Here is a 25,758-nt window from a genome sequence, read left to right as displayed (position 1 = left end):
TCCTTGATCGCCGCTGGTTTGTCAAATGGTGGGACAAATTCTCACAAACTGATGCTATTATCCAAACTGTTTATAAGGATTTTTCCAGGAAGGCTATTTCTGAAAAGAGTACTTCCCCAGAAACTCCTACTGCTATTCCCCGAACCATTACTACCGGACTTGTTACACCATTACATTTTCTTCCTCCGCCAGAAGAGAAGAAAATTGCTGGTGATAAAATATCAAATGAAAAGTCTGTTGCTGCCTCATCCTCTTCATCAAAGACCAAAAAGTCCAAGAAGAAGAAGAAGAAAGGCCCTTCCAAGAATGATATGAGAATGTTCCAACAATTTCTCAAAACTTTCAAGGAAGAAAACAATACTGAAGATAGCGAAGATGAAGAAAAATCTGATTCATCTTCCTCATCTTCAGACGGTGCTACTTTGTGCGGGAAAAACCATGATGTATTTGGGCATGACCCGCTTTGTTCCCAAGATTCAATCCCGAGTATTAAGGACATTCCAGACCTTGACTATTGACCCTCACGGGTTCCCTACTGTTGATTCACACGTTAGACAGCATTATTGGCTCCACAAGAGCTCCACCGAAAGGTTGCTTGTCTTATGCGGAATTATTGGCTACACCAGCAGCTGGCCGACAACTTTATTGACTGCTACAGTACTGCTACAGTCCGTCGCATGTTGCTCTACAGTTAGGGCTGAGCATGAGGCGGGGGGGGGGGGATGCCCCTTTTTTGGCCCCGCCCCGCACCCCTGCGGGTTGCGAAAATCGCACCCGTGAACCGCACAAAATGGGGAGAACCCGTGCGGTGCGGGGTGATGCGGGGCGGGGGGTACAGGTTGTGCGGGGATATGTGGGTTTTCAACAAAATCCAGATCTAGGGTTCATAAAGTCACAAATCACAGATTCAAACCAAAGCCAAACAAAGCCAGATTCATACCAAAGCCAAACAAAGCACAAACATGTTACAAGATGAGAGGGGAATCATTCAATACCGGTCTTGAAGCGAGCGTCGACGATCTTCCCGCCGCTCCCAATCTCCTCATCAACCTTGATCTGGAGCTTCATGGCGTCCCCACAGGACCGGCGTCAAGACGACGCTGTTTGGGAGGCAGAAAAATGAGAGAAATGTACTAGGTACTGCGAGTGCGCATGAAGTGAAAGAAGAAGAAGATCGAGGAGGAGGAGGAGGAGAGATGGAGAGGTGGCGACTACGAGGAGGTGAGGAGCTGCTGGTGTTGGAACTCATGGAAGAGTCGAAGAAGGGTGTGCGGCGAAGGTGTGCGGCGAAGAGGGTTAATGAAGAAATGAAAAAATTGAAGGGTGCTAGGGTTACTGACTTAATGGACCTGGGCAGGCTGGGCTAGGCTTTTCTTATTTTTTTCCTTAGTTTTTCTTCTTGCGGGGCGGGGTGGTTCCCCGGTGTTTTTTAAAACCCCAACCTGCAACCCACCCTGCCCCGCACGGGTATACCATTTTTGGACCTGTACCCACAAAAAAAACACTAAAAATCGCGTTTTTAGGGGCGGGGGGTGCGGGTTGGGGCGGGTCCGCGGATTTTTACTCACTCCTATCTACAGTCCTGTTTTAATTTACTATTTTACTCTTTGTAATTGGCTTATATAAAGGGACCAAGCCTTTAGGGTAAGGCAGAAGCTTTTAGACAGAGAAATTATATTTCCTGATCTGCATTCTCCTGCTATCTTGTTTCCATCCCTGTTGATCATTCGATCATCCTTTTGTATTATCCATCCCTGTTAATTCTGTAAGTATTTCAATTATTTTGAAATACATTTACAATTTGTTAAATTTGTTTTTTTATCATTACTTGCATTCCTGTTGGCTGGTTCTACCGCCTGAATCCCCTATCCCCTCATTCATATTAATTTTAAGTGTTCTTCACACACACACACAACTCTCTCAGGTCTCTCTTCATCTCATCTCCTTCCGCCTCCCTTATGGTATCAAAGCCATAAGTGTTACGATCTTTTCATTCTATTTATGTTCTTTTTCAATTGTTTTAGTTTACATCTTCTGTGGCATTTCTCTTTGCTGTTAGGGATCATAACCACCCCTCTGAATCAGGCCCCTCTTTAGGACATACTTGATACCATAAAGGAGGCGGAAGGAGATGAGATGAAGAGAGACCTGAGAGATTTGTGTGTGTGTGTGAAGAATACAAAAAATTAATATGAATGAGGGGATAGGGGATTCAGGCGGTAGAACCAGCCAGCAGGAATGCAAGTAATGATAAGAAAACAAATTTAACAAACTGTAAATTTATTTCAAAATAATTGAAATACTTACAGAATTAACAGGGATGGATAATACAAAAAGATGATCGAAAGATCAACAGGGATGGAAACAAGATAGCAGGAGAATGCAGATTAGGAAATACAATTTCTCTTTTTAAAAGCTTCTGCCTTAAGCTTGGTCCTCTTATATAGGCCAAATACAAAGGGTACAATAGTAAATTAAAACAGGACTGTAGAGCAGCATGCGATGGAACTATAGCAGTCAATAAAGTTTTCGGCCAAAGTTGTCAGCCAACTGATGGATCAGACAATAATTCTGCAAAAGACAAGCAACCTTTCGGTGGAGCTCTTTATGGAGCCAATAATGTTGTTTAACGCGTGAATCAACAATAGGGAGCCCGTAAGGGTCAATAGTCGAGGTCTGGAATGTCCTCAATACTCAGGATTGAATCCTGAAAGCAAAGTGGGTCATGCCTAAATAGGTGGCGGTTTTCTCCGCATAGGTTAGCACTGTCTAAAGAGAAGGAAGATGAGTCATATTTTTCTTCATCTTCACAGTCTTCAACATTATTTTCTTCCTTGAAAGTCTTGAGAAACTGTTGGAACATTCTCATATCATTCTTGGAAGGGCCTTTCTTCTTCTTCTTGCACTTTGATGAAGAGGATGAGGCAGCAACAGATTTTTCATCTGATATTTTATCACCTGCAATTTTCTTCTCTTCTAGAGGAGGAAGAAAGTGTGATGGTGTGACAAGTCCGGTAGTGATAGTCCAGGGGATAATAGCAGGAGTTCCTAGGGAAGTACTCTTTTCAAAAATAGTCCTCCTAGAAAAATCCTTACAAACAGTTTGGATAATAGCATCAGTTTGTGGGAATTTGTCCCACCATTTGACAAACTAGTGGCGATCAAGGATGTCGCCTTCTTTAACATAATTCCATTTTAAAATCCAAGGGATCTTGAATTTTATAATAAAATGCATTATGGTAGGAAATTTCTTCCCATAAGCATTGGTATTGAAAATGTCTCTGAAGGTTCCAAAGGCTTTGGCAAGTTTCAAAGAGAAATTTTTTTTATCAAAATTAATAAACCAGGAATGATTATTGCTGGAGTTCTGGTAAAGCATGAATTTGAACCAGACATCCATATAATCATAATAGGAGTAGGAAAGCTCAGAATTGGAAAGCATTCTAGGCTTAGAAGGGTGGTCACCCCAATCTTTGAGAAGAATAATCTTGTCAAAGTAGACACTCATGTAGAGAATCTTATTACCAGTTTTTTGATTAGGGATCGGCTTGAAATGGACCGATATGGTTTCAAGCAATATGTTGGTGTAATAGGTGATATCTTTCAGGGGTGTTTAGGAACCCAATGGAAATGAGGGGGAAAGAAAGCAAGAGCCAACTGACTTGGATCTTTAATAGGAGCCATTCTTACCTCAACAAAGAATAGGTGTTGGAAATAGGGTAATCGAACATAAGTTGAAGGTGGTTCAGCTTTAACAAATTGAATTCTTGGCCTTTAGGAAGCACCAAGCAAAGGATTGAAATCAGTAACGAGGGCGCTACTGAAGGTAACATTTGGTTCAGGGCTGAAAGTCATGAACCGATTAGTAAGGGCCAACGAAGTGGTAATGGGCGAGGCAGTTGGAGTGCCAATAGGGGAAGACTCCGGTTTGATGGCCAGAGGTTGATTAACAGGAGGGTTAACAAGCTTTCCTTTTCCTCGATCTTTTTTACTTGCCATGGTAGCACTGCAAAAATTCACGAGAGAGAAAATCAGGGATGGAATTATTAATTCCTTTAATATATTCAATATCAAAAATCAAGAACACTTAAAATAGCTTGCCATCTAGCAAATATTTGTTTCGAAGCAATGTTTTCAACATCTTTTTTCAAAACATATTTTCCAGATTTGCAATCAATGCTTAATAAGAATTTTTGATTTAACGGATCAGATTGAAACTTTGTAATGCAAAGAACAACAGAAAGAATTTCTTTTTTAATAGTACTATAGTTCTTTTGTGCATTATTCCAGGATCCGGAATGGAAGCGAACAATTTGTTTAGAAGATCCTGGTGAAACAATCTGTTTCAGAATTCCTCCATAACCAATGTCGGAGGCATCATTTTCAACAATTTTGAAAGCATTATCAGTGGGAATTCCCAAACAAGGAAGAGATCTAACATGAGTTTTGATCTCTTTAACAAGTGAAGTGTGGACTTCTGTCCAAGGAAGAGGATTACTTTGCAACCTGTCGAACAAAGGTTTGTAGTACTTCCTCAGATCTTTGTAAAAGTCAGCAATGTAATTCAATGATCCAAGAAATCTTTGGAGTTGATTTTTATAAGTGATAACATCAGGGAATTTGCTAGCAAATTCAATAGCTCTATCAATGGGGCGGATCTGCCCTTCAGAAATATCAAAACCAAGGAATCAAATCTTGTTTTGGAATAATTTGATTTTCTTTGCAGAAACAGCATCCATTGATTTCAATGATTTCTAAAAACGATTTCAAGTGTTTCCAGTGCTCATCAATGGATTTAGAATAGATGAGGACATCATCAATATAAACAATAGCAATATGACTAAAGGGGTTAAGAATGTTGTTCATGATTCTTTGAAATTCACTAGGGGCATTCTTAAGACCAAAATGCATAACATTCCATTCATAATGTCCAAAGGGAGTGGTAAAGGCAGTCTTATACCTATCCCTATTAGCCATTTGGATTTGCCAAAATCCCCTAACTTCATATCAAACTTAGAGAAGACAAGAGCTTCACTAAGAAGGTTAACAAGGTCTTTCCTATTGGGAATAGGATACCTAATCCATTCTAAAACATCATTAAGAGGTTTGTAATTAATTACTAATCTCGGAGAACCTCTTTCAAGTTCAACATTTTTCATAACATAAAAAGCAGCACAAGACCAGGGAGACTTACTCTTGCGAATGATATTTTTCGCTAGCAAGTCAGCAATTTCTTTTTGACAGAAATCTAAAGTTTCGGCATTCATTTGAATGGGCCTAGCTTTAGTAGGAATTTTCCTTTAGGAGAAGTCCTTAACATAAGACAAATCAACAATGTGCTTCTTCCAGTGCCAAAAGGCGTTTGGAAGATCAGAACAAACAGTAACAACTAGTTTAGCATTAAAGGCAGCAATCTTGGATTGCAACAGGTTGTTAGAGAGTTGCTAGGCAATTCTCTTGTACTTGAGTTCCTGTTTTAAGGAATTCAAATGTTTGGTTTTAGCAGAGACCAGGTTTAGCCGATTTAATTCAATATCTAATCTGGATGCAAAAGCAAATTTTACTTCTGTACTCATCTTAACAGTTGTTGTCCCAGTTTCATCAATAGAAGAGATTGGGTAAAGTAAGTAAAGGAAAGGATTTCCTAGAATTACTTTATCACTCTTCATATTTTTAACAAGCACAGAAGGAATGGGAAAACAAACATCATTCTGGCAAACATAAGCTTTGCTAAGCTCATATTTAATATAAAGAGAATCTCCACTAGTAGAATTTAATCTTTCAGTGGATTTCTCAAAGTATTTACTAGGGACTAATCCCTCCAAGATACAATTCATATCGGATCCAGAATCAATCAAAGTAATAGCATCAAAAGAATAATCTTTTGCAACAATAACAGTAATTTTGGCATACCATTTAGGTGGTATGAAACTCTTAGTGAGTTTAACAAATTTCAAAGCAGTACTGGAACAAACAGTTGCATTGCTGGATTCAGGATCATTAGAATGCTCATGTTGATTACCAGTAACTTCTTCAATTTTTAAATCTTCATTTTCTTCTTGAAATTTTTTATAAAGATTTATAATTATTAGTTGACAATTTAAGTCTTGGTTATTAGTTTTTACAAGATGCATGTCTTTTTTCAAATCAACAATTTCTTTCTTGATATTACTTACCTCATGCTGCAAATCTGAGATAGTAATTACTTTGGATTTTTGTTTAGAAAACATTTCCAAAGTTTCATCAAGAGAGATTTTGGGTTTAACAGAATTTTCAAAATCATGTTTCATTGTTTTCTTGAGTTTTTTAAGATATTTATCTTTCAACTCATCATTTTCAATTTTTGAAATTAAAGTGATTAATAAATTTTCTTATTCTTCTGCTTTAGAAGTAACATTACAAAATTTATTTTTACAACATGATTTATTGCAGCCAATTTTGAAAACATCTTTATCAGATGATTCGCTAGTAAAATGATAGCAAGAATCATCAAAAGTAACTTCATCAATGTAGGATGAATCAGAATCGGAGTAATCTTGGGATTGTAAAATCCTATAAAGATCATTCCTTTCTTCCTCATCAATATTTACATAATTAATTTTTTTCTTTAACTTATTAGGGGGGTTTGGACACTTATCTGCATAATGTCTGTTTTTACCACAATTAAAACATCTTCCTTTGGAAGGTTTAACAGTTTTAGAACGATTATGCTTTCTAAATATTTTATCAGGCCTTTCAGGCTTAACAACTCGTCTTTTAGTACGACGGTACTTTTTAGTAAACTTATCTAGTTTCTTTCTGTCTCCTGCTAGGAGCAATGGGAGGCAAACCAAATTGTTCACAAAAATTACCCATTGCATACTTAGCTTTCTTAGCATTTTTTAATTGTTGTCTTATCATTTTTTGATCGACACACATTTTAATACCAAGTTTTTTAATGATTGAAAACAAATCACCATAGGTTAACTTTTCATAATCAATGGATCCCGTGACAGGATCAACAAGTCCATCTTTTACTTTGTGAGCAAAAAATGAAGGTAATCCATCAATGAACTTTTCTTTCTAATAGGGCTTGAAACTATCAGTTCGAAGCATAACACGAAAAAGAAAAACATCTTGATACCATCTATAATCAGACATAGAAGGACATCTAAGATTATTCAAATAATCAGAAATACGAGCAATTATATTGGACGGAGTCCCAACAAAATGTTTGATAATGGTGTATATCAAAGTATTGACACCATCAGGCAATTGCTAGCCATCATTAAGAACGGGAATCCCGTCTTCATTGATTTTAACAACAGTTTTGATCCGGGTTTTAGCCTCTTGGGTGAGATGTTTATCCCACCAACTGCTAAGAGAAGCGGAAAAACCAGTAGTTATCAATTCAACAATATCAAAATCAGAAAGACTATGCTTAGTCATATAAGCATTGGCAACCATAGACATATGATTAATCTTATTAAGGATTTCCTATTCAGGCAAACCATCAATATTCCACTCATACAATTTATCAGCAGAAACAGAAAACTAGTTTTAAAAAACCCTTTCTTCAAACTGTAAATCAGAAGGAGTTGGTTTATTATACCAATTCTTGGTAAGATTAATAGGTTTGGTTTTAAAAATTCTTTGGAGTTTTGGAGAAACATTGATTTTCCCAAAATTTTCTTCAAGAATTTTAATATCATCATTAGTGGATGAGTCAGATTCATCAGAATTAGATTCTTCAGAATTATCAGACTTAGTATCAGAATGTTTTAAAACATTTTTGCCTTTGTCATGGTTTATGATGCAAGCATTGTTAATAGTGGAAGAACTGGCTTTAGGGACCGAGGTTGTCTCTCGAGCAGCCTTACGAAGGCTAATCTCTAAAAGCATTTCTTCAATTTTTTCCAAATTCTTTTGGCTATCAGTTTTAAACTAGTTCCATTTCTTTCTTCGGGTAAAGAAAGACTTCCCCAAACCAGATTTCCCAGGAGGTCACCCATCCTGGGATTGCTCTCGCAGAAGCACGCTTAACTACGGAGTTTTGATAGGTTCATGGCCATCACGGCTTTAAAACGCGTTGTATCATAAAGGATGCATTTATACATATAAGCACATCCTCATTCCCAGGCGATGTGGGACGTCACACTGATCTCACTCCATTTCATCATCCGAGGAATTCAGATATTAGCATCACGAGTAGAACTTTGAATTAACAAAGTAGAAGTACCCGAATTTTTGATAACAGCTTGAGGATTCAAATTGGTTTTTAACAATTTGTAATAAATACGATAGATGATGACCAAAGGTTGGCTACCTTCTAACATATTGTAACTAAAGGTCAAAACATTCAAGGTTAATGCTTTAACAATATTAACATCACTCAAAGCAAGAGTTATATTACGAAAAGTATCAAAATAAACAGGTCCATTATACAAAGAAGTTTGGACCATGCCAAGAATGCTAGTCTGGAAATCGGTAAATCTAGCATCACGCAGGCACATTAACACAGAAGCATTAATACCAAGTCTTGTTAATGGTTTAACAGCGACTTGAACAGATCCAATATACAAAAAACTTAAAACCTTTCGCAAGGGAATTGTTAACAAATCTCTTACTAAATAGTTCAAAATTTTCATTCCTATTGGAAATAGGAATAGTTTGTTCAACAATTTTAATAGCATATTCAGCTCTGAAAGAGCTTTTAAACCAAGAAGTATTATAGACTTCCTTTGCAGGGAGCCTTGGAATACTCCATTTACTAAAATTAAAAGAGGAATCATCCTCAATAGAGAAGTGTTCATTATTCACAACATTATCAAGAAGATTAACAGAGGACCTAGAGCGAACAGAAGAGTTAGATCTTCACATCTTGAAAATCTAATCAAACAACAATTGAAGCAAACATATTCTTAACATTAAACTTAAACTATGAGTTAGATCTTCACATCTTGAAAATCTAATCAAACAACAATTGAAGCAAACATATTCTTAACATTAAACTTAAACTATTAGTCCATGACACACACACACACACACACACACACACACACACACACACATATATATTATTTAAGTTCAGCCCCCCCTCCAGGAATTCCCTGGCTCCACCCCTGCAAGGCTAGGTCTGCCATTGGCCACAGTGATAGAAGACTTTAATTTGTAGCAAAGGTCTTCAAATTGATTGATGCTGGGAGTTTTGGCATAGTATACAGAGGTCTTGAAATTGGCAACATCAATGACGGACCAACCAGAAGTTTCATACCAGAAACCTAAGATATACGTTAATATCGTGGTGAGAATCTTGTAAAAATCATGACAAGTTGATCCTCACCAGTCCTAAATTTAGACCTTTGGCACTAGAGTACAATGGCAGAGTCGGTGGTGGAAAGTATTCTCACAACAGCTTTCTAGATTTTCTTCAAAGATTGAACATCTCCATCTTGTCAATTAATTTCTACACTATAAATGTCTAGCTTGATAAAGACATGGTTAGACATGGAATATCTCCATCGTTTCTTTTACTACACCCAGGGGCATGACATTCTTAAGCCAAGTAATGTATTGCTAGATGAAGACTTAGTTGCACATGTTGTGATAATGACAAGAATATACATGAGAGTCATGGGACGATCGACCAATATTGCTGTCAAGGTTTTACGATTATCAATATCAATATCAAGGACCACTGAGAAGTTTCAAACTAGAAATTAATGCGTGAACTTTGTCATGACAATCTTGTCCTGATTTTAGACCCTTTGGTGGTTTTGACAAGCCTTCAATCGTTTCAAAAATCAACTTGTCAATTCAACCACCACAAAAATCAATTTCAAAATAAAGAAAGCTGTAAAGGATATTAGGACAGATGTTTTGGTAACAAATTTAAAACCTTTTTGAATGAAGAGTTCTTAAAGAAGTGAAATCATTCTGAGATCCATTAGAAGACGTATGTGTTACAGATTGGAGATAAAGAACAGTTGGGGAACACATATTGTTCTATTTTTAAAATGTATATATTTCTACAAATAATGATGGAAGATTGATATATAAAAGCAGAGTCTAGACAAAAGGAGCTCTTTTCATGTCCAAAAAAGAAAAAGAATATGTGTAACAATAGGTAGAGAGGATTGGTGCATATGTTGCCACGTGGTTAATTTAAGAGTTTTAAATGACGTTACATCATGTGAAACTGTTAGATATTACAAAATTAAAACTTGTCAATACAATGACTTTACTTCGTTTCATTTTTTTTTTTTTAAGAAAAAAAAAAAAAAAAAAGGGTGGAAGAACAAACCAATAGCTCTCACTTCCGCAATGACCTTCAGAGAGGGAAAAAAAGGAACTGAGAAAACGATTAAATTCAACCTAACAGCCCAACATCTTCGTCCCCCTTCCTTCCAAAACTCGCCCTTAATCCTGATACTGCTTCAAATAAATGATTCTTTAATATTTAGACCTTCAGAAAGCTGGTGCAAGAATACAATTAATGTGGTACATCACCTGTGGGGGAGGAAGGGTGCTCAACTCTAAACTTCTCTCAAGTTTGTTTGCACTAAGCTCATTTGACAATCAGTATGGGGTAATCTAAGCTCTCATCTTGTCCTTCAATCGCAAAAAATGTCAAGGATGGGCTAGATTTGGCTCTTGAGGCTATTGCCTATTGGTCAATTCTTTCTCCCACCCACAGTCCCACGCCTTACGCCCTGGCTCCCTCATCTTTTCATTTTTCATTTTTTTCTTTTTTAAAAAAAGGATAAAAACTGTTCGGTGGTCCTCCTTATTTCTTGTCCTTATCTTTTTATATCTCTCTTCAACCTCACGCCTCCCCTCCCTTTGTCTGTGCTTCAATTCTCTCATGAATCTTCATTGTCTATTTGTTTACAGCCCATCTCAAGGAAATCACATAATCAAGCACAGACTACACAGTGAACACTCAAATTTTTCTTTTAGAAAAGCCCAAATTCAAAGAAAAATTATATTAAGGATTTAGAGCCTGCAGAAAAATAAGAGCAAATAACTCACAATGATGAGTGTTTACTGGTGCTGGTGGTGCTTGAGCCGATGGACAGACGGCCGACGGTGGATGCATAGCCAGATCTTAGTCTCTCAGACTCAGTTCTCTTGCCTCTCGGTATTTTCAACCTCTACGTTTTTTTTATTCTTTTTTCTTGGGGTTGAATGTGAGATCGAGGGTTTAAGGGAAGTTTGAGAGGTATTGTAAAGTACATTTTGTCTCTTTTTTTCCTTGTGTAGTGTGATTTTTTTATTGACATTGGGTTGCCGTGTTGAAGAAGATTTACTGCTGATTATTATTATTATTATTATTATTTTATCTGTTGCGTCTGGTGATTTCTCTTATTCTTTTTTTTTTTTTTTTTTTTTTTTTTTTTTTTTTTTTTTTTTTTTTTCTTTCTAGTATAATATCCGCCAATCCTAGCCCAAAAGTCTACTTAAGCTAATGAACTTGGGTCCCCCCGGATATATTAACTACCATTTTCCTTTATGCTTTATCACTGTGGAACACAAACTCTACAAGAAGCTAATGAACTTGCATAAGTGTACTCATGACCCTTATTCCAAGTTAAATCAACATTTATTTCAAAAGAAACTTAAACGGATAAGAAAATGATATATTTAAGTTAACATCAATTAACTGATTTGTTATAATCAGTGCATTAAATGATCATCCATGGCCTTTGTTGGGAAATATTCCCGATAGTTAGTAAATGGGCTAACAATTTCCTTAGGCCCATTGACTAACTTTAATCCTAAGAAAGGGCTCAGCCCGTTGATTCATCGGGTGGCAAAGCCCGAGCCCATCCAAGAGTAGCTTGCAAAAAGTCAAGGGAATATTAAAGTCCCAAAATATCCGGAGACGTGAATGTCCATGTTCCGGATACATGAAGACCCACGTCCCCACGTTCCGGAGACATGAAGACCGACAATCTAGAGGCGTAAAGCCCGGGATCACTACTCAAAAACCAATTCAAGTCCTCACTATAAATACACACAGGCACTTAGGTATTCTCTAGTTGAAATTATTGTTATTAAGCACCCATACACATTCTTTCATAAGACTGACTTAAGCATCGGAGTGGGTTTAGCTGGCAGCCCCAGCAAGTTCATTTATAATCTTTACTGTTTTATAGGAGAATGAAGAACCTTCCAGAAACTTGTGCCATCATACCGAAAACTGTCTTAACAACCTTTTTTTTTTTTTCTTTTTTTTCTTTTTTTTTTTTTTAATATGTAAAACTACATTAGCACTGAAAATTCATAAACAGGAAATTAAGGTCCACATTTGTTGCATTGATTTGGACATTTTTGAACATTTAGAGCTGCAGAAACTGTTTATTGGTGACCATATATATATATATATATATATATATATATATATATATATATATATATATATATATATATATATATATATATATATATATATATATATCATATATGGCTTATTCAAACACAGAAAATGATCATCTCGGCAAACTACTTATTGATACCCAAAACTCGTACACGATTCAATTTTGATTCTTTATCACCAGTTGCATTCCTCTCTCAATTGGCTTGGAGTATTCTTCCATGATTTTCTTCATCGCCAACTGTAATGGACAAAGACCCATGAGATATGAATAACTTTGACAGAATAATTGAAGCTCTTGAACTCGTCGATCTCCACATACATACATATTCAGGATGTGAAATTTAACAGCCAAAAAAAAAAAAAAAAAAAAAAAAAAGGAAAATTCAATAACCATTTATGTTAAAAAGTGTAATTTAGTGTATTTATCTTTCAATTTTTTATTTTTAATTTCACTCGCTGTTAAAATTTTTCGTTAAATCCTAGCGAAAGGGTGTCGAAATTTATAAAATAACACTCCTTTTGAAAAAAAAAAAAAAAAAAAAATTGCAAGAATTTAGGCGTTGGTCAGGATTTAACGGAATTTGCATAAATATCCATGCATGAATCTTTGAAATTTTTTTATATATTTCTTTTTTTAAAAAAAAAAAAATGGGTACTTTGAACATTTTGAAATTGAAAGATGGATCCACTAAATTGATACTTTTTAAATTTTAAGGATATATATGATTACAATAGTGATGAAAGAAAGTGGACAGAAATTTCCTACAAATCGATTTGTAGAAAATTTCTTACGACTCACATATAATATTAACATGTGTCTCTTGACATGTGAGAATCATATGTTTTAATAGCATATACTTCTCATATGCTTTTTTAATAGCATTAATAAAAAAACTTGTGCTTCTCACATGCTTAAAGGGACATGTCATTTTTATATGTGGATCGTAAAAAATTTACTACAAACCGATTTATAAGAAATTTATGTCCAAAGGTTGATATGATAAGTGAAGTTTTCTTTAAAGCAGAAAGTACCTTCACGAGCATTGATGGAGATCAGAAGGTGTGATGGTGAGTTTTTAGCTGCCGAATGTGCATTGGCGGAGATCCGTGTGTTTGTAGCTGAATTTGCAGCTGTACTGACAGTACTGTATTTGGACGACTCATTCCGGAGCAAAGAAGTGACAGCTTCTTTTACCTTCTCCACCACACCCATATCACCAGGAGTTCTTCTAGGACTCATCTTCTCCGATATCACTTGAGAAAGTGCTCTCTCATCATCCCCAGGCTCAATCTTATGAATCAAATACTCCTTCACCGAAACACCCTTATCCCAAATTTGCTCTCCAAAACTAGCATTTCCGCTATGTGGAGCAGCCGGGGCTGAATAAGCTTGTGGACTCGCCGGGGTTGAGTAAATTTGTGGAGCTGGCCACCGGCATGACAAGGGTTGTGAAGCTTCCTCGCCTGAAACGGTTTGTGAAGCCGTCGGGGCTGAAATGGTGAGGCCTTGAAATTTTGAAGCAATCGCATGGGTTTTTTCATCCAATGGTGACAACTTCTTATTGACAGTCATAGTTTCAGTCATTGTAGGCTTTTGCTTTTCTTGCTGATCGGCACCACCAAGATTAACACTGCATGCCAAAACATGCTTCTCAGAAACCACGTGAACTGCTCTTGGATGCTGCCTCGCCGTTTCCTTGTACCCTTCAGGAGCCAGCTCCGATTCATACACTAAAAATTAAATATTTTACTAAGGAAATTAAAGAGAATCCATGCACCAAGCAAGAAGGATTTGTTTCATAAGGGGATTGATCAGGTCTCCATATATTCTTGGGTGCATAGACGTTTAATAGTTGTGCAAAAATTTCACTAACAATGGTTAATAAAAAGTTGGTTCATAAAGAACCAAAATTTAAAACATAAAACGGTTTTAAGGTGCCTAAATATGTAATAAGTAGCATTTTATGACTTTTTTTATTGTTTAATTTTGGTTTATATTAATTTGATCCACCAAGGTGGATCTGTCATGGATCATAGGACAGAAATAAATAGTTATTTGAATTTAATGAATTCTTTTATAACTTAGAGGTTTTTAAAATTAAATTATAATGAAAAACCTAGCCTGTATAGAACCACGGGTGGGTTATAGGCTAGTTAAAATAAGATAGAAAAAACATGGGAATTAATAGATAATCTATTAAGCAAAAAGAGAAGGGAATTAATAATGATGTTACTTGGGGCTCCAAGGTATTCAGCATCTTCATCGTCTTCATCATCATCTAAGCTGACACCCCAAGAGGGTGTGGTAGCACTGCCACCGGTGCTGCTACCATCCTCACTATGCTTCTTCTTGCTGAGATCGAATTTTCTTGGCCTTATCCTTAACTTTGGCCAGAACTGATTTCTTGTGATGGTGGGCGGCATAATCTTCTTCTGGGTCACGATGGTCCTTCCAAAATGTATAAGGTGATGAAGAGGACGTTGTTGACCACTTTGAACCTTCGCCTCCTGTGCATGCATGCGTCTAAACTTTGTTAGAATGGGAATTAATTAAGCGTACGTACGTGATCAAGGCATACATAAATATATAGAATTAATGTTCATGCATGGAATTAAGCTCCCTGATTAAATGACATAATTAACAAGTAAACCAAAACAGTGATGCTGCATGTATATATAATTAATTTGAAAGCCATGATAAATATATACGTAAATATATTTATTAAATCCAAGGTTTTATCTATCCTATTAATTTTCACAATAAATTAATTATTGATAATGTTAAAGTATTAATTAAAAGATTAAACTTACCATTTCTTATTATTAGGCTGTTATCACTTTTAGATAACCGCATCCGCTCGTCTAGGCAAGCGGTTACTAACTACTAGGCTATTGTGGTTATTAAAGGCAAAACCACCTATTAGGTAATGGCCCTTTTAGGCTTATTTTAGTGTTTTGAGCCACTATTTATGGCCTATTTTAAACGATTATTAAAATGTTTTGAGCATGTTTTAGCACTTCTTTTTTATTTTAAGTTTTAGGTTTCGTTTGGTTCGCAAAATGGATATTCCATTAAAAAAATGAATAGTTATTACTGGGAATGATGAAGAGTAGAGTGGAATAATTATTCCACACATATACAACAATTAGAATTGACCCAAAATTATCAAAAAAAAACTCACATAATTTCTTATTTTTCAAAAAAAAAAACCTCAAATCTTAAAAAATAAAAATAAATAAATATTAGACTTTAAATCTGTGGGTGGCCGGCGGCCACAGATCTGATCTAAATTCTTTGTTTTTTTTTTTTTTTTTTTTTTTTTTTTAATTTTTATAAAAATTTATTCTCATGGCTATATATGGTTGAAAACGGAAAGTATAAAGTAAAAAAATAGCAAAAAGAATAACTGGATTATAATTATAAAAATGTATAGCACACAAAGATACAAAAAAAAGCAACAAAGTTTTTGTTTAAATAGAAAACTCATACTAAATAAATGTCAAATTTAACCTCTACAAAAGAAAATAAAAATAAAAATTAAAGGTACAAAATAATTTAAAAATAGAAACAGTTTATGGTACGTCCGTTAAAAAAGATTGAAATATTGTATGTTAAAATTAAAATTTAAGATTATCTATGCAAGAGAAAAAATATAATTATTTAGTTTTGTTTTAATTAGCAGACAATAAAATTGAAGGAACGATATACTTTTAAGAATAAATTTGATAAATAGTATCATTTGACTTTATATTTCAACTAAAAAGTATAATTGTATAACAATTCAATTTATAAATTAAAATATTTTTGAAATGGTATTTATTAAATAATAAAATCACATTTTATCCATAAGAAGAGAATCAAAATATTGTATTGGATTAAAAAGAAATATTGGATTATACCTAAAGTACTTTCAATTTTATTTTTTTATTTGTTAGTCAATGACATATTGTACAAAATCAAATACAAAATTAATTAATCTAATATTTCAATAAAAAAATTAATTACAATTTAGACAAATTTTAATTATTAACTAAACTCAATTCTTAGATGCACGCAATCCAAAATAAAAATAGAGAAGCTAGCTAGTTGAAATATATATATTTTCAAATATGCCGGTTGTTCTAAAACAACCTAAAGAACAAATATCAAGGCCATAGCTAGGCTAGAAGAGCTAAACCAAAAAAGAAAATAGCGTGAAAAAAAATAATGTATTAATTGGAATAAGTAAAACATGATGCGGAATGCTTAATTAACCTCAAATACAAAACAAACTAAACAAAATATTTTTTATGAAGACAAAATAAAACAAAATATTTCAGTAAACACATATTTAAGGCAATCAAATAAATCATCGCATCATGTTCAATGCTTAATATCATTTTGGTGTTTCAAATGTATTTATATTCATTCTATGCACAACAATCAAATGAATTTTTTTGTCTTGTTTTACTTTCAAAATGTATAAAAACACTTTAAAAAAGGGCCAAAATTGGAGTAAAACACATGGTTTAATATAAATATTAAAGTATTAATACAAATTAGTAACAAATTCTTAATGTGATACTTATTATATTTCAATACAAATAAAATGTAAATAATTATAAATGTTCGAAAAAAATATAAAGATTTTTTTTTTTTTTTGAAAATTTATTCCCATAGATATACATGCAGGTTGAAAACGGAAAGTATAAAGAAAAAGAAATAGCAAAAAAAATAACTGGATTCTAATTATAAAAATGTATAGCACACAAAGATGATAAAAAAAAAAAAAAAAGTAACAAAGTTTTTGTTTAAGTAGAAAACTCATAAAGAATGAATGTCAAATTTAACCTCCACAAAAGAAAAAAATAAAATAAAAATTTATGGTACAAAGTAATTTAAAAATAGAAACAATTTATAGTCTGTTTTAAAAAATTAAAATATTATATGTTATAATTAAAATTTACGATTATATAACCCATTGTCAACTACTGAGAGTTATCAAAAGGCAGATTTTTTTTTTTTTTTTTATTTTAAAAAGAAAATGCATTAGGGTCAAAATTATTGTAAATTTGTGAGATAAGCCAGAAATAACTAAGCTTATTCCAAGTTATGAGTAGTCAGTAGATGATCTTTTGAAGAAGGCCAGGATTGAGGTGGAGGGAAGGGTAAAATGGGAAACTCCTGAGCATTCAAGTGATATGATGGGATAAGGAGGTGATGGATTGAGGACTCGAGGTGGGGAGAAGGGAAAAAGTTAAAATATAATTTTTATTTCTAGCATTCACGTGATGCCATTAAGGAGAGGATGGATTGAACTTTGAAGTGGGGACAAGGGCAAAATGGAAAAAAAAAAAAAAAAAAAAAAAAAAAAAAAGTTGGCAAAAAAAAATTGAGTAGATTTTTCTAAAGCATCTCGAAACCTGGAGGGGGGGAATGGATGATTGTTGGGGGACCAAAAAACAGGTCCTTTTTGTTAAAAAATTAAATTTTAATAAAAAAGTGTCTTTTGATGTGATATCAAAGTACACTTTTTTATTAAATTTTATTTTTTTAATCAAAAGAGCCTACAAGGGGACGGTTTCCCGTCCCCTGCATATCATCTCTGAACCTTGGGAGAGGTGTTGATGGATTGAAGTGAAATGCCACTCTCGCCAAAGCAAATAAAAAGAAACAAAAAACGTCATATCTGATTTCAAAACGCTTATATTTTTTCTTGGTTGCTAAAAAATAGATATATGGCGTTTCTTAATTTCAATTTTTGGATTTGAAAGGCTTTGCAATGTTTTCTTTACATTTTTATCGACATAAAACCCACAAATAAATATAAAAGAAATTTAACTTATCAAAAAAGAATAAAAAAGAAATGTATAAAAAGAAAACTTAAGAGTGTGGGAGACGTCGTAGAAGATTGAACAGAGATAAGAGAGTTTCAATTTAATTTTCTGGGAAAAGTAAAGAGAAAACATAAGAAACAAAGTGAAGAAAGTTTTAGAGAATGCCTGGTTTTAAATCCAATAACACGAAGAAATCAAAACGCATGAAAACTAACATTTAAAAAAATTAATAAAAAAAATAATGAAAACGTTTGGAAAAAATTGAATGAAGAAATCAAAACAGATGAAAAGAAACGGTTTGAAAACGAACGTGGAATGTGGCAAGGCACTACTGTCAACGTTTCAAATGAAGAAAATCATTTGCTGAATCTCACCAATTAATGGGTTAATTAAAGGACCGGTTCAGTTTTAATGATGACCGGTTCATGCCAAGTGTCCATAGTTTAGGCTCTCTCTTAGGCAAAACTCAGCTTATATATATATAATTAAGAGTTCTTAATACGTTAAGGATTAGGAGTACTTATTTAATTTTTTGTTCATGATTAATTTTACTAAACTTAGGATTAGAATTTGTAGTATGTACTCTATATAAAATCATGTTTTATTGTTATTTTTCATTATCCTTCATTGAATAAATTTTCTTTTATGAGTGTTTCTCTATTTTCTTTGTAAATTAGTTATCTTTTTGATAAACTTCATATCCCTTTTGGAGTGATCATGAAAATTCTTGTTATGTCCACCTTTCACTGCATTAATATTAATGGTCACCCTTTCTACAATCCTATGTTTAGGTTCACCACATTTAAAACAATGTGGTGGGACACTAATTGAAACTGCCTTAAGGTTGCTGTGATGCTCAATCTCTTTATTTTGTTGGTAATTTGTAAGTGAATAAACAGTCAATAAATGATAGAATGAAGGGTTAATGGATTAAATATTCAGATATTTCGAGGAACTACTTTCATTTATTTATTAAATTGTTTTGTTTTATCCACTTGAACACATATCCACACACACACCAAGAGAGAGGAGAGGCATTACGAATATCCATACTTCTTTAACAGGGATGGGTCTAGAATGCATGTCTCCTGAATGCTAGAATTTGAGCAATGATCTTCAACATATGCCACACTTGTAACAAATTGGAGGTTGGAATATGCTTATGTAAAGAGAGTGGCTTCCTATTAAGAAAAAAAAAATGAAAAACTTCTACAGAGTAGAAAACTTGATGAACCACTCAATCCAGTTTCTGCAAACACTACTCAAATAACGATCTATAAAGCTTGCAACAACTGAATTCATTTTGTTGTACTATGTAAGGCTTAAGTAGACAAGTACCTAACATCATTTTCAAAGTCTAGATTTAGTGAAAGAAACGGTATATACAACATATTCATCACAAGTTTTTTCTCTCTTCTCTCCAACCTCCAAGTGATCTATAAGCTTTCTATGTCGCACTGCTTGATTGGTCCCAAGCATCGCTTCATGATCAAGCTAGCATGAGACATGCAGTCGATTCAACGACCACTTTTCAAAATTGAATCAGTGGTACACATAGAAGGGGCAGAAGATAGGGTAAAAGGAAATGTCATGAAATCAGATGATTCAGAACTTGCAAATGGACCAAAAGCACTATCATGTGGTACCTCCGGCAGATCAGCATCACCATCCAACAACTGCATCACTTGCCTCATGCTAGGCCTAGCTGTTGGCATTGCATGTGAACAAAACAAACCTATTTTCAAAACCAATTTCATTTCCTCCACCACATAATTACCTTCCAATCTAGGATCACTAGCATCAAGGATAGCTTCCCTTCTCCAGCACTCAGAGACCCAATCAACCAAAATCACCCCTTGGGCCTGTAGCTCTATCGGCCTCCTTCCACAAGCAACTTCGAGCATGAAAGCCCCAAAAGCAAAAACATCACTGCAAGTAGTTGCCCTTCCTGTTCTACTAAGCTCCGGAGCCAAATAACCCACAGTCCCAACCACATGGGTGGTTTGAGGATTGGTTCCATGGTCGTATAATCTGGCAAGCCCAAAATCTCCAAGCCTTCCATTTAACTCGGCATCTAATAGAACATTACTTGCTTTTACATCTCGGTGCAGAACAACCTGTTCCCACTCTTCATGAAGGTAAAGAAGGCCTGCTGCTACTCCTCTGATGATTCGAAATCGTTGAAACCAGTTAAGGTTTGGATTTTCATTGCTATATAAGAACTTGTCAAGGCTTCCGTTGGGCATATAATCATAGACCAACAACAGTTCTCCCCTTCGTCGGCAATAGCCCAAGAGCTGCACCAAGTTCCTATGCCTTAGTCTTCCCATGGTAACAATCTCAGCCACAAATTCCTTCATCCCTTGTTTGGAATCATGGGAGACTCTCTTCACTGCAATCTGAACATTAGACGAAGCAAGTATTCCTCTGTAAACCTTTCCGAAACCTCCTTCTCCAAGAAGCTCTGTGTCTTTGAAACCTTTGGTTGCTTTGTAGAGACTTTTATAGCTGAACCTGTGGGGACCATACTCCTCTTCCCAATCTTCACGTATTTCTTCATATTTATTCCTCCTCAAAATGTAAGCAGCTCCAGTGACGGTTATCAGCACAAGAGCTACTGCTATGAGAGAAGTTATTATTTCTGGGCCTGGTTTCGCTCTTTTCCCCTGTCGGGGAAGTGGAGGAAGTCTCGAAATTTCAAGGCTTTGTGATGGTCCACTTTTATTAAAGCTCCATCCAAGAATGTAGTTGTAACTTGCAAGTTTACCTGTCGCTGAAGAGAAACCAACATACATGGATTCCAAGAGAATTTGAGAGAGGTTGATGTGTCTTGACAAGAGAGGCCTGTTTGGTTTTGGGATCCTGGTTGGGGCAAGTGTTACATTCAGTAACTTCTCTGCTTCATTATAGTCTATCCAAAGGTGCATTGGATTTCCACTCACAAGCTCCAAGCTTATATTCTTCCCTTCTTTATCGGTAAAATACGTTGCCGGAGCTGATTCAACTGATTCCATGCCGTTGACATCGATTCCCACATGGTTTTTATCAATATCTCCAAATTCAGGGTTCTCAGTAGTATCAAGCTCGATGGCCAAGATGTGATTTCCAGGAAGGCCGTCATTGGAAGAATTGAAGAGCCCCATATACTTATTTCCAGTGGCATGGGTGAAGTCCCTCGTGGGGCTGATGGTGAAGGCAATGCCGTGACCACCAAAATTTTGCACTTGAGGAACCATAGCAAACACAAAGTTTGTAGAAAATGAAAGAGACGAAGTTAAAGTGGGTGAAGTTGTGTTGAATTTTATAGGAAATTGGTAAAAAGCACGGCCAACTTGTTGGTATGAAATGTTGGTTAGCTGCAATAAACCATTGCTATGGATTACTGCGGTTCCATCAAGATGAAGCTTGGCTCGCTTGAAGCCATTGTAGATAAATTGGTTTTCGTCTTGAGCGAAGGCCAATGGAATATTGGAAACATAGAGAAGTATCAGAAAATGAAGTGATCTAAGAAACGTAGCCATTGGGTAGAGAGGAAAAAAGCCTGCTTTTTGTAAACGAAGGCGTTTTTTCATGTTAAATGTGGTGGGGAGAAGATCAAAACAGATTGAAACGAAAAACACGAGCATATATAGTGGAAGATCTTTTTTTGTAGACATAGAGAGGTTTCAGAAAATGTGAGCATCTAATTCCCAGAGGACACAGTCAAAGGGAACCAACCACTTTCCCTCCAAAGAGATGAGAAGACCGACTAAAATTTGTAATTAGGTAAACGACTTTTTAACCTCTTCCTTTAGATGGATCAGATGTCATTACTCATCATTTATTGTTTTGTTTTCGTAGGGCAATAGAAAAATGATTCTTCCAATGCCTTCTTGTTACCGCAAGGAAAGAAAATTGTCCCAATCTTAATTTCCTTCGTACTCGGCAATCTTACCACCATTTGAAATAAATATTTTCAATGTGTTTTCAATGAACATTTTTTTTTTCATTCTATAGCCTCCTTTGAGTAGGGTGTTAATGCGTGTTCTCGTATCAGGTTATAATCATGTCAAGATATAAATATAAGATTATATAAGTTAAATTTAATTTAACTCATTAACCGTAACCTTCTAATTTCATGTTAAATTCGTGTTGATTTTGCAAGTCATGTAAAAAATTATTAACTCTAACTATAAACAATTTTCTTATCAACTACTTATCCCAACTTAATTTTTATAGGCAGTCATATATATATATATATATATATATATATATATATATATATATATATATATATATATATAAATAAGTGATGTTACTATTTAAACTCATTTATCACGTTCATTTTACCGTCTCTTTTGTAAGTATTATATGGTTACTTTTTTTTTAATAAAAAAAGAGAAAAAAAAAAAAAAAAAAGTGTTTGTCAAACAAGATATTTGAACAAGTCATCTTAACCGATTCTTTTCGGGTTTACAGGTCATCTTTAATTCAGAGTTTGCAGACAAGGGCTTCGGTAGCAGTTACTTGTCAGTTGTCAACCTCGGAAATTAGTTGAAAGTGTACATACATGTGGGGTTTCGGTATTAGTAGAAGGTTTACAAAAGTCATGTTTGATTCAAAATTTGAAGAAAGGGCCAGTCCTTGTACATAATTTTTCGACGCTAGTTTCAGAAAAAATTCGACCTTCATGTGCTTTGATTTTGCCCAAAATCTCAGGGTGTGTTTGTAATTAGTGGGACAAGAGTTACAAGCACTAAGAAGGTAAGAGTTTTCTGAAGATAAATTAAATTTATTGTTGTTAGTGTAGAAGTAGAAGAGAGACTTATAAACGTTTAGACTATTTTCTCTATAAATAGAGTCTTATATATAATAAAATAAAAATAAAAGATGTAGCAAAAAAAAGGCTTTGACGTATGAACGTAAGCCATAGGCCGAATCACCTTAATTCTATATGTTTCTCTTTCTTGTTCTCTCTTCTTCCTAGCTAATAAATTCTTACATGGTATTAGAAGTATAGGCTAACACCAATATTTGATCCTGTGCCAATTCTTTTCTTTTTGGTTCGCTCATTCATTTGCTTCTTCAATTATAACTAAAATTAAAATGCCCACAAATATCCATCGTATGCCATTTTTTTTTTTTTTTTTTTTTTATCCTTTGGTTTTATTCGAGTATACAGAGCTTTTATTATTCATCATGTGCAGGTTGGCCTGCAGTGAATTAATGTTCTTGTACCCAAGCTTGTACGAGCTGATTTGCTTCATTTAGGGGCGGTGACTCGTGTTCACACGTTGGGTTCAGTTTGTTTTGAGATATGGGTATAAGATTATATAAGTCAACTAAAACACGACCCATTTAATTAAACGAGTAAATCTCTTCACCCTTAACTCTCTAATTTTGTATTGGGTTCATATCGAATTCGTGAGTCATATTTTGTGTCGAATTTAGGTCATATCGAAACATATGAATAAGACTATATAGGTCAATTATAACCCGACTTATTTAACTAAAGGGGTCTGACTCTTTAATCAAAATCATTTAATTTTATATTAAATCCGTGTCGTGTTCGCAAATCATATTAAAAATTGTCAATTTTAATTTCATCTAATAGGCCATATGAGGTAGAATTTCTAGAAGTAGTAATTAATATTGCCAAATTTATTTTCATGGACTAATACCCTGCAACTTTTTTAAGAAAAATTATTAAATTTGTCAGATTCCTATACCGATTGACCAATTAATATTATAAGAATAATGCTTGTCGTACACAAATTGTGTCAAGCAATTTTTTTTTTTAAAAAAATAAAATAAAATTAATCAATAAATACTAAGGAATTGTGTACACTTTGTATACAATAAGCATTATTACTCGTAATATAATGATACCATTATTTTTGATGTACTTGGGATGGATGGGATCATGTCTTATTAGAAAGGTCTTGTCAATTTGATGTTGTTGTTACGTGTAGAGGAGGGAATTTTTTTAAAAAGAAAATAAAAGGAGGGAATTATTAGGGAGAGAATCGCAAGAGTAAACATATACATATTTGGAAATCACTCAAGTCCATTGACTTTTCATTTTCTTTATTTATTTTTTAATGTGGGACATACTCTTAACAAATTCAACCAACAAATATGTTTTCTCTTTAGGTGTATTGAAGTTTTGAGACACAACTTCTAGCCTAAAAGCCTAAGCTAATGAACTTGGGTCCACCAAGATATATTAACTACTATTAATCTTTAAGTAATGTTTATTATACAATTCTTACACAACTTTTGCACAATTCTAACTACTTTTTTTATAATTTATTATTGGATTTGTTTTCCTGCATGTAAACCCTAAATATTCAATGGTTGATCCTAAAAAAAGTTGTTAGAGTTGTACAAAAATTGTGTAAGAGTTGTACAAAAAATATTACTCATTAATCTTTATGCTTTGCCAATATGAAACACAAACTTTACAAGTGTACTGACAACACTTATTTCATTTAAATCAACACTTATCTCAAAAGTTTAAACAGATAAGAAAAAGATAAATTTAAGTTAACAACAATTAACTGATTTGGTATAATCAGTGCATTCAATGATCATCCATGGATTTTTATTTTATTTTAGGAATAATTATACTTAATCCTTCTGATTTATCCACGGTGTGGCGATTTACCCCCCAATGTACCAAAATTGGTACATGACCCCCCCAAACTTGCCAACACGTGGCAAAATCATCCTTCCGTCCAATCGACCGTTTGTTTGGACGGAAGGTCGGTCACATGCAAATCACGTGACCGTTTAAGACAGAGACCCTCCCTAAGTCACGTGACTTGCACGTGACCGACTTTTCGTCCAAACGAACGGTCGATTGGACGGAAGGTTGATTTTGCCACACGTTGGCAAGTTCGGGGGGGTCATATACCAATTTTGGTATATTGGGGGGTAAATCACCACACCATGGATAAATCAGTGGGGTTAAGTGTAATTATCCCTTTATTTTATTTTTTAATATGTAAAACTACAGGCCCACATTTGTTGCATTGAATTGGACATTTTTGAACATTTAGAGCTGCAGAAACTGTTTATTGGCGACTATATATCATAGATGGCTTATTCAAACAGAAGAAATGATCTCGTCAAACTACTTAATTCACTACAAAAAAAATTGTTTTTCGCCACTTGCAGTTCGCCACGTGTACGGTCATTGTACACGTGGCGAACTGTTGGCCGCGTGCAAATGGCCACGTAAATACATGCGGTGGATTCGGTTGACACTAACTGCACAATTGGCCGCGTGTATTTTAATACGCGCGGCCAATTAGCAGCGTGTATTAAAATACGCGCGGCCAACAGTTGGCCGCGTGTATTATTATACACGTGGCAATATGTTTTTTTTTTAAAAAAAAATAAAAAATAATTTTTTATTTAATTTAAATCTGTATTTAATTATTTTTTAAATATAATAAATTGTATTTTTAATTTAATTCTTTACTTTTAGAGGAAAAAAATATAATAACTGGAAAAAAAAAAAAAAAAAAAAAAAAAAAATTGAAGAGGAAAACACGTACGAGCAAGTTCAGTAGGGAGAGAGAGAGATACAGAGAGCGAGA

The 25,758-nt window shown here is 34.5% G+C and overlaps 2 protein-coding genes across 2 annotated transcripts; both read right to left on the bottom strand.

Moving 5' to 3' along the window:
* Positions 1 to 12,482: 12,482 nt before the first annotated feature.
* On the bottom strand, positions 12,483 to 14,842 carry LOC133878288 (uncharacterized). The gene is made up of 3 exons (XM_062316822.1): positions 14,593 to 14,842; positions 13,391 to 14,089; positions 12,483 to 12,596 (listed from the first exon to the last, which is right to left on the bottom strand). The coding sequence occupies exons 1-3, from the start codon at positions 14,780 to 14,782 to the stop codon at positions 12,553 to 12,555; spliced, it is 933 nt and encodes a 310-aa protein (XP_062172806.1). The 5' UTR covers positions 14,783 to 14,842; the 3' UTR covers positions 12,483 to 12,552.
* A 4,725-nt stretch (positions 14,843 to 19,567) lies between these two features.
* LOC133878287 (L-type lectin-domain containing receptor kinase SIT1-like) lies at positions 19,568 to 21,696 on the bottom strand. The gene has a single exon (XM_062316821.1). It carries the CDS (start codon positions 21,694 to 21,696, stop codon positions 19,693 to 19,695), a length of 2,004 nt encoding a protein of 667 aa, XP_062172805.1. The 3' UTR covers positions 19,568 to 19,692.
* Between the last annotated feature and the right edge of the window lie 4,062 nt (positions 21,697 to 25,758).

Source organism: Alnus glutinosa, chromosome 9, assembly GCF_958979055.1.
Source record: "Alnus glutinosa chromosome 9, dhAlnGlut1.1, whole genome shotgun sequence".
Taxonomy (NCBI): Eukaryota; Viridiplantae; Streptophyta; class Magnoliopsida; order Fagales; family Betulaceae; genus Alnus; species Alnus glutinosa.
Note: the sequence above shows the minus strand (reverse complement) of the source record. Positions and strands in the feature narration are given on the sequence as shown.

What these genes read in the sequence shown, in the direction of transcription:
- LOC133878287 (XM_062316821.1), bottom strand. Translation starts at nt 21,696, where the DNA reads ATGGCTACGTTTCTTAGATCACTTCATTTTCTGATACTTCTCTATGTT.
- LOC133878288 (XM_062316822.1), bottom strand. Translation starts at nt 14,782, where the DNA reads ATGCCGCCCACCATCACAAGAAATCAGTTCTGGCCAAAGTTAAGGATA. An exon ending in TGAATACCTTGGAGCCCCAA is followed by an intron (nt 14,090 to 14,592) that starts GTAACATCATTA and finishes TTTAATTTTTAG; the next exon opens with TGTATGAATCGGAGCTGGCT. An exon ending in CTCCATCAATGCTCGTGAAG is followed by an intron (nt 12,597 to 13,390) that starts GTACTTTCTGCT and finishes TGTCCATTACAG; the next exon opens with TTGGCGATGAAGAAAATCAT.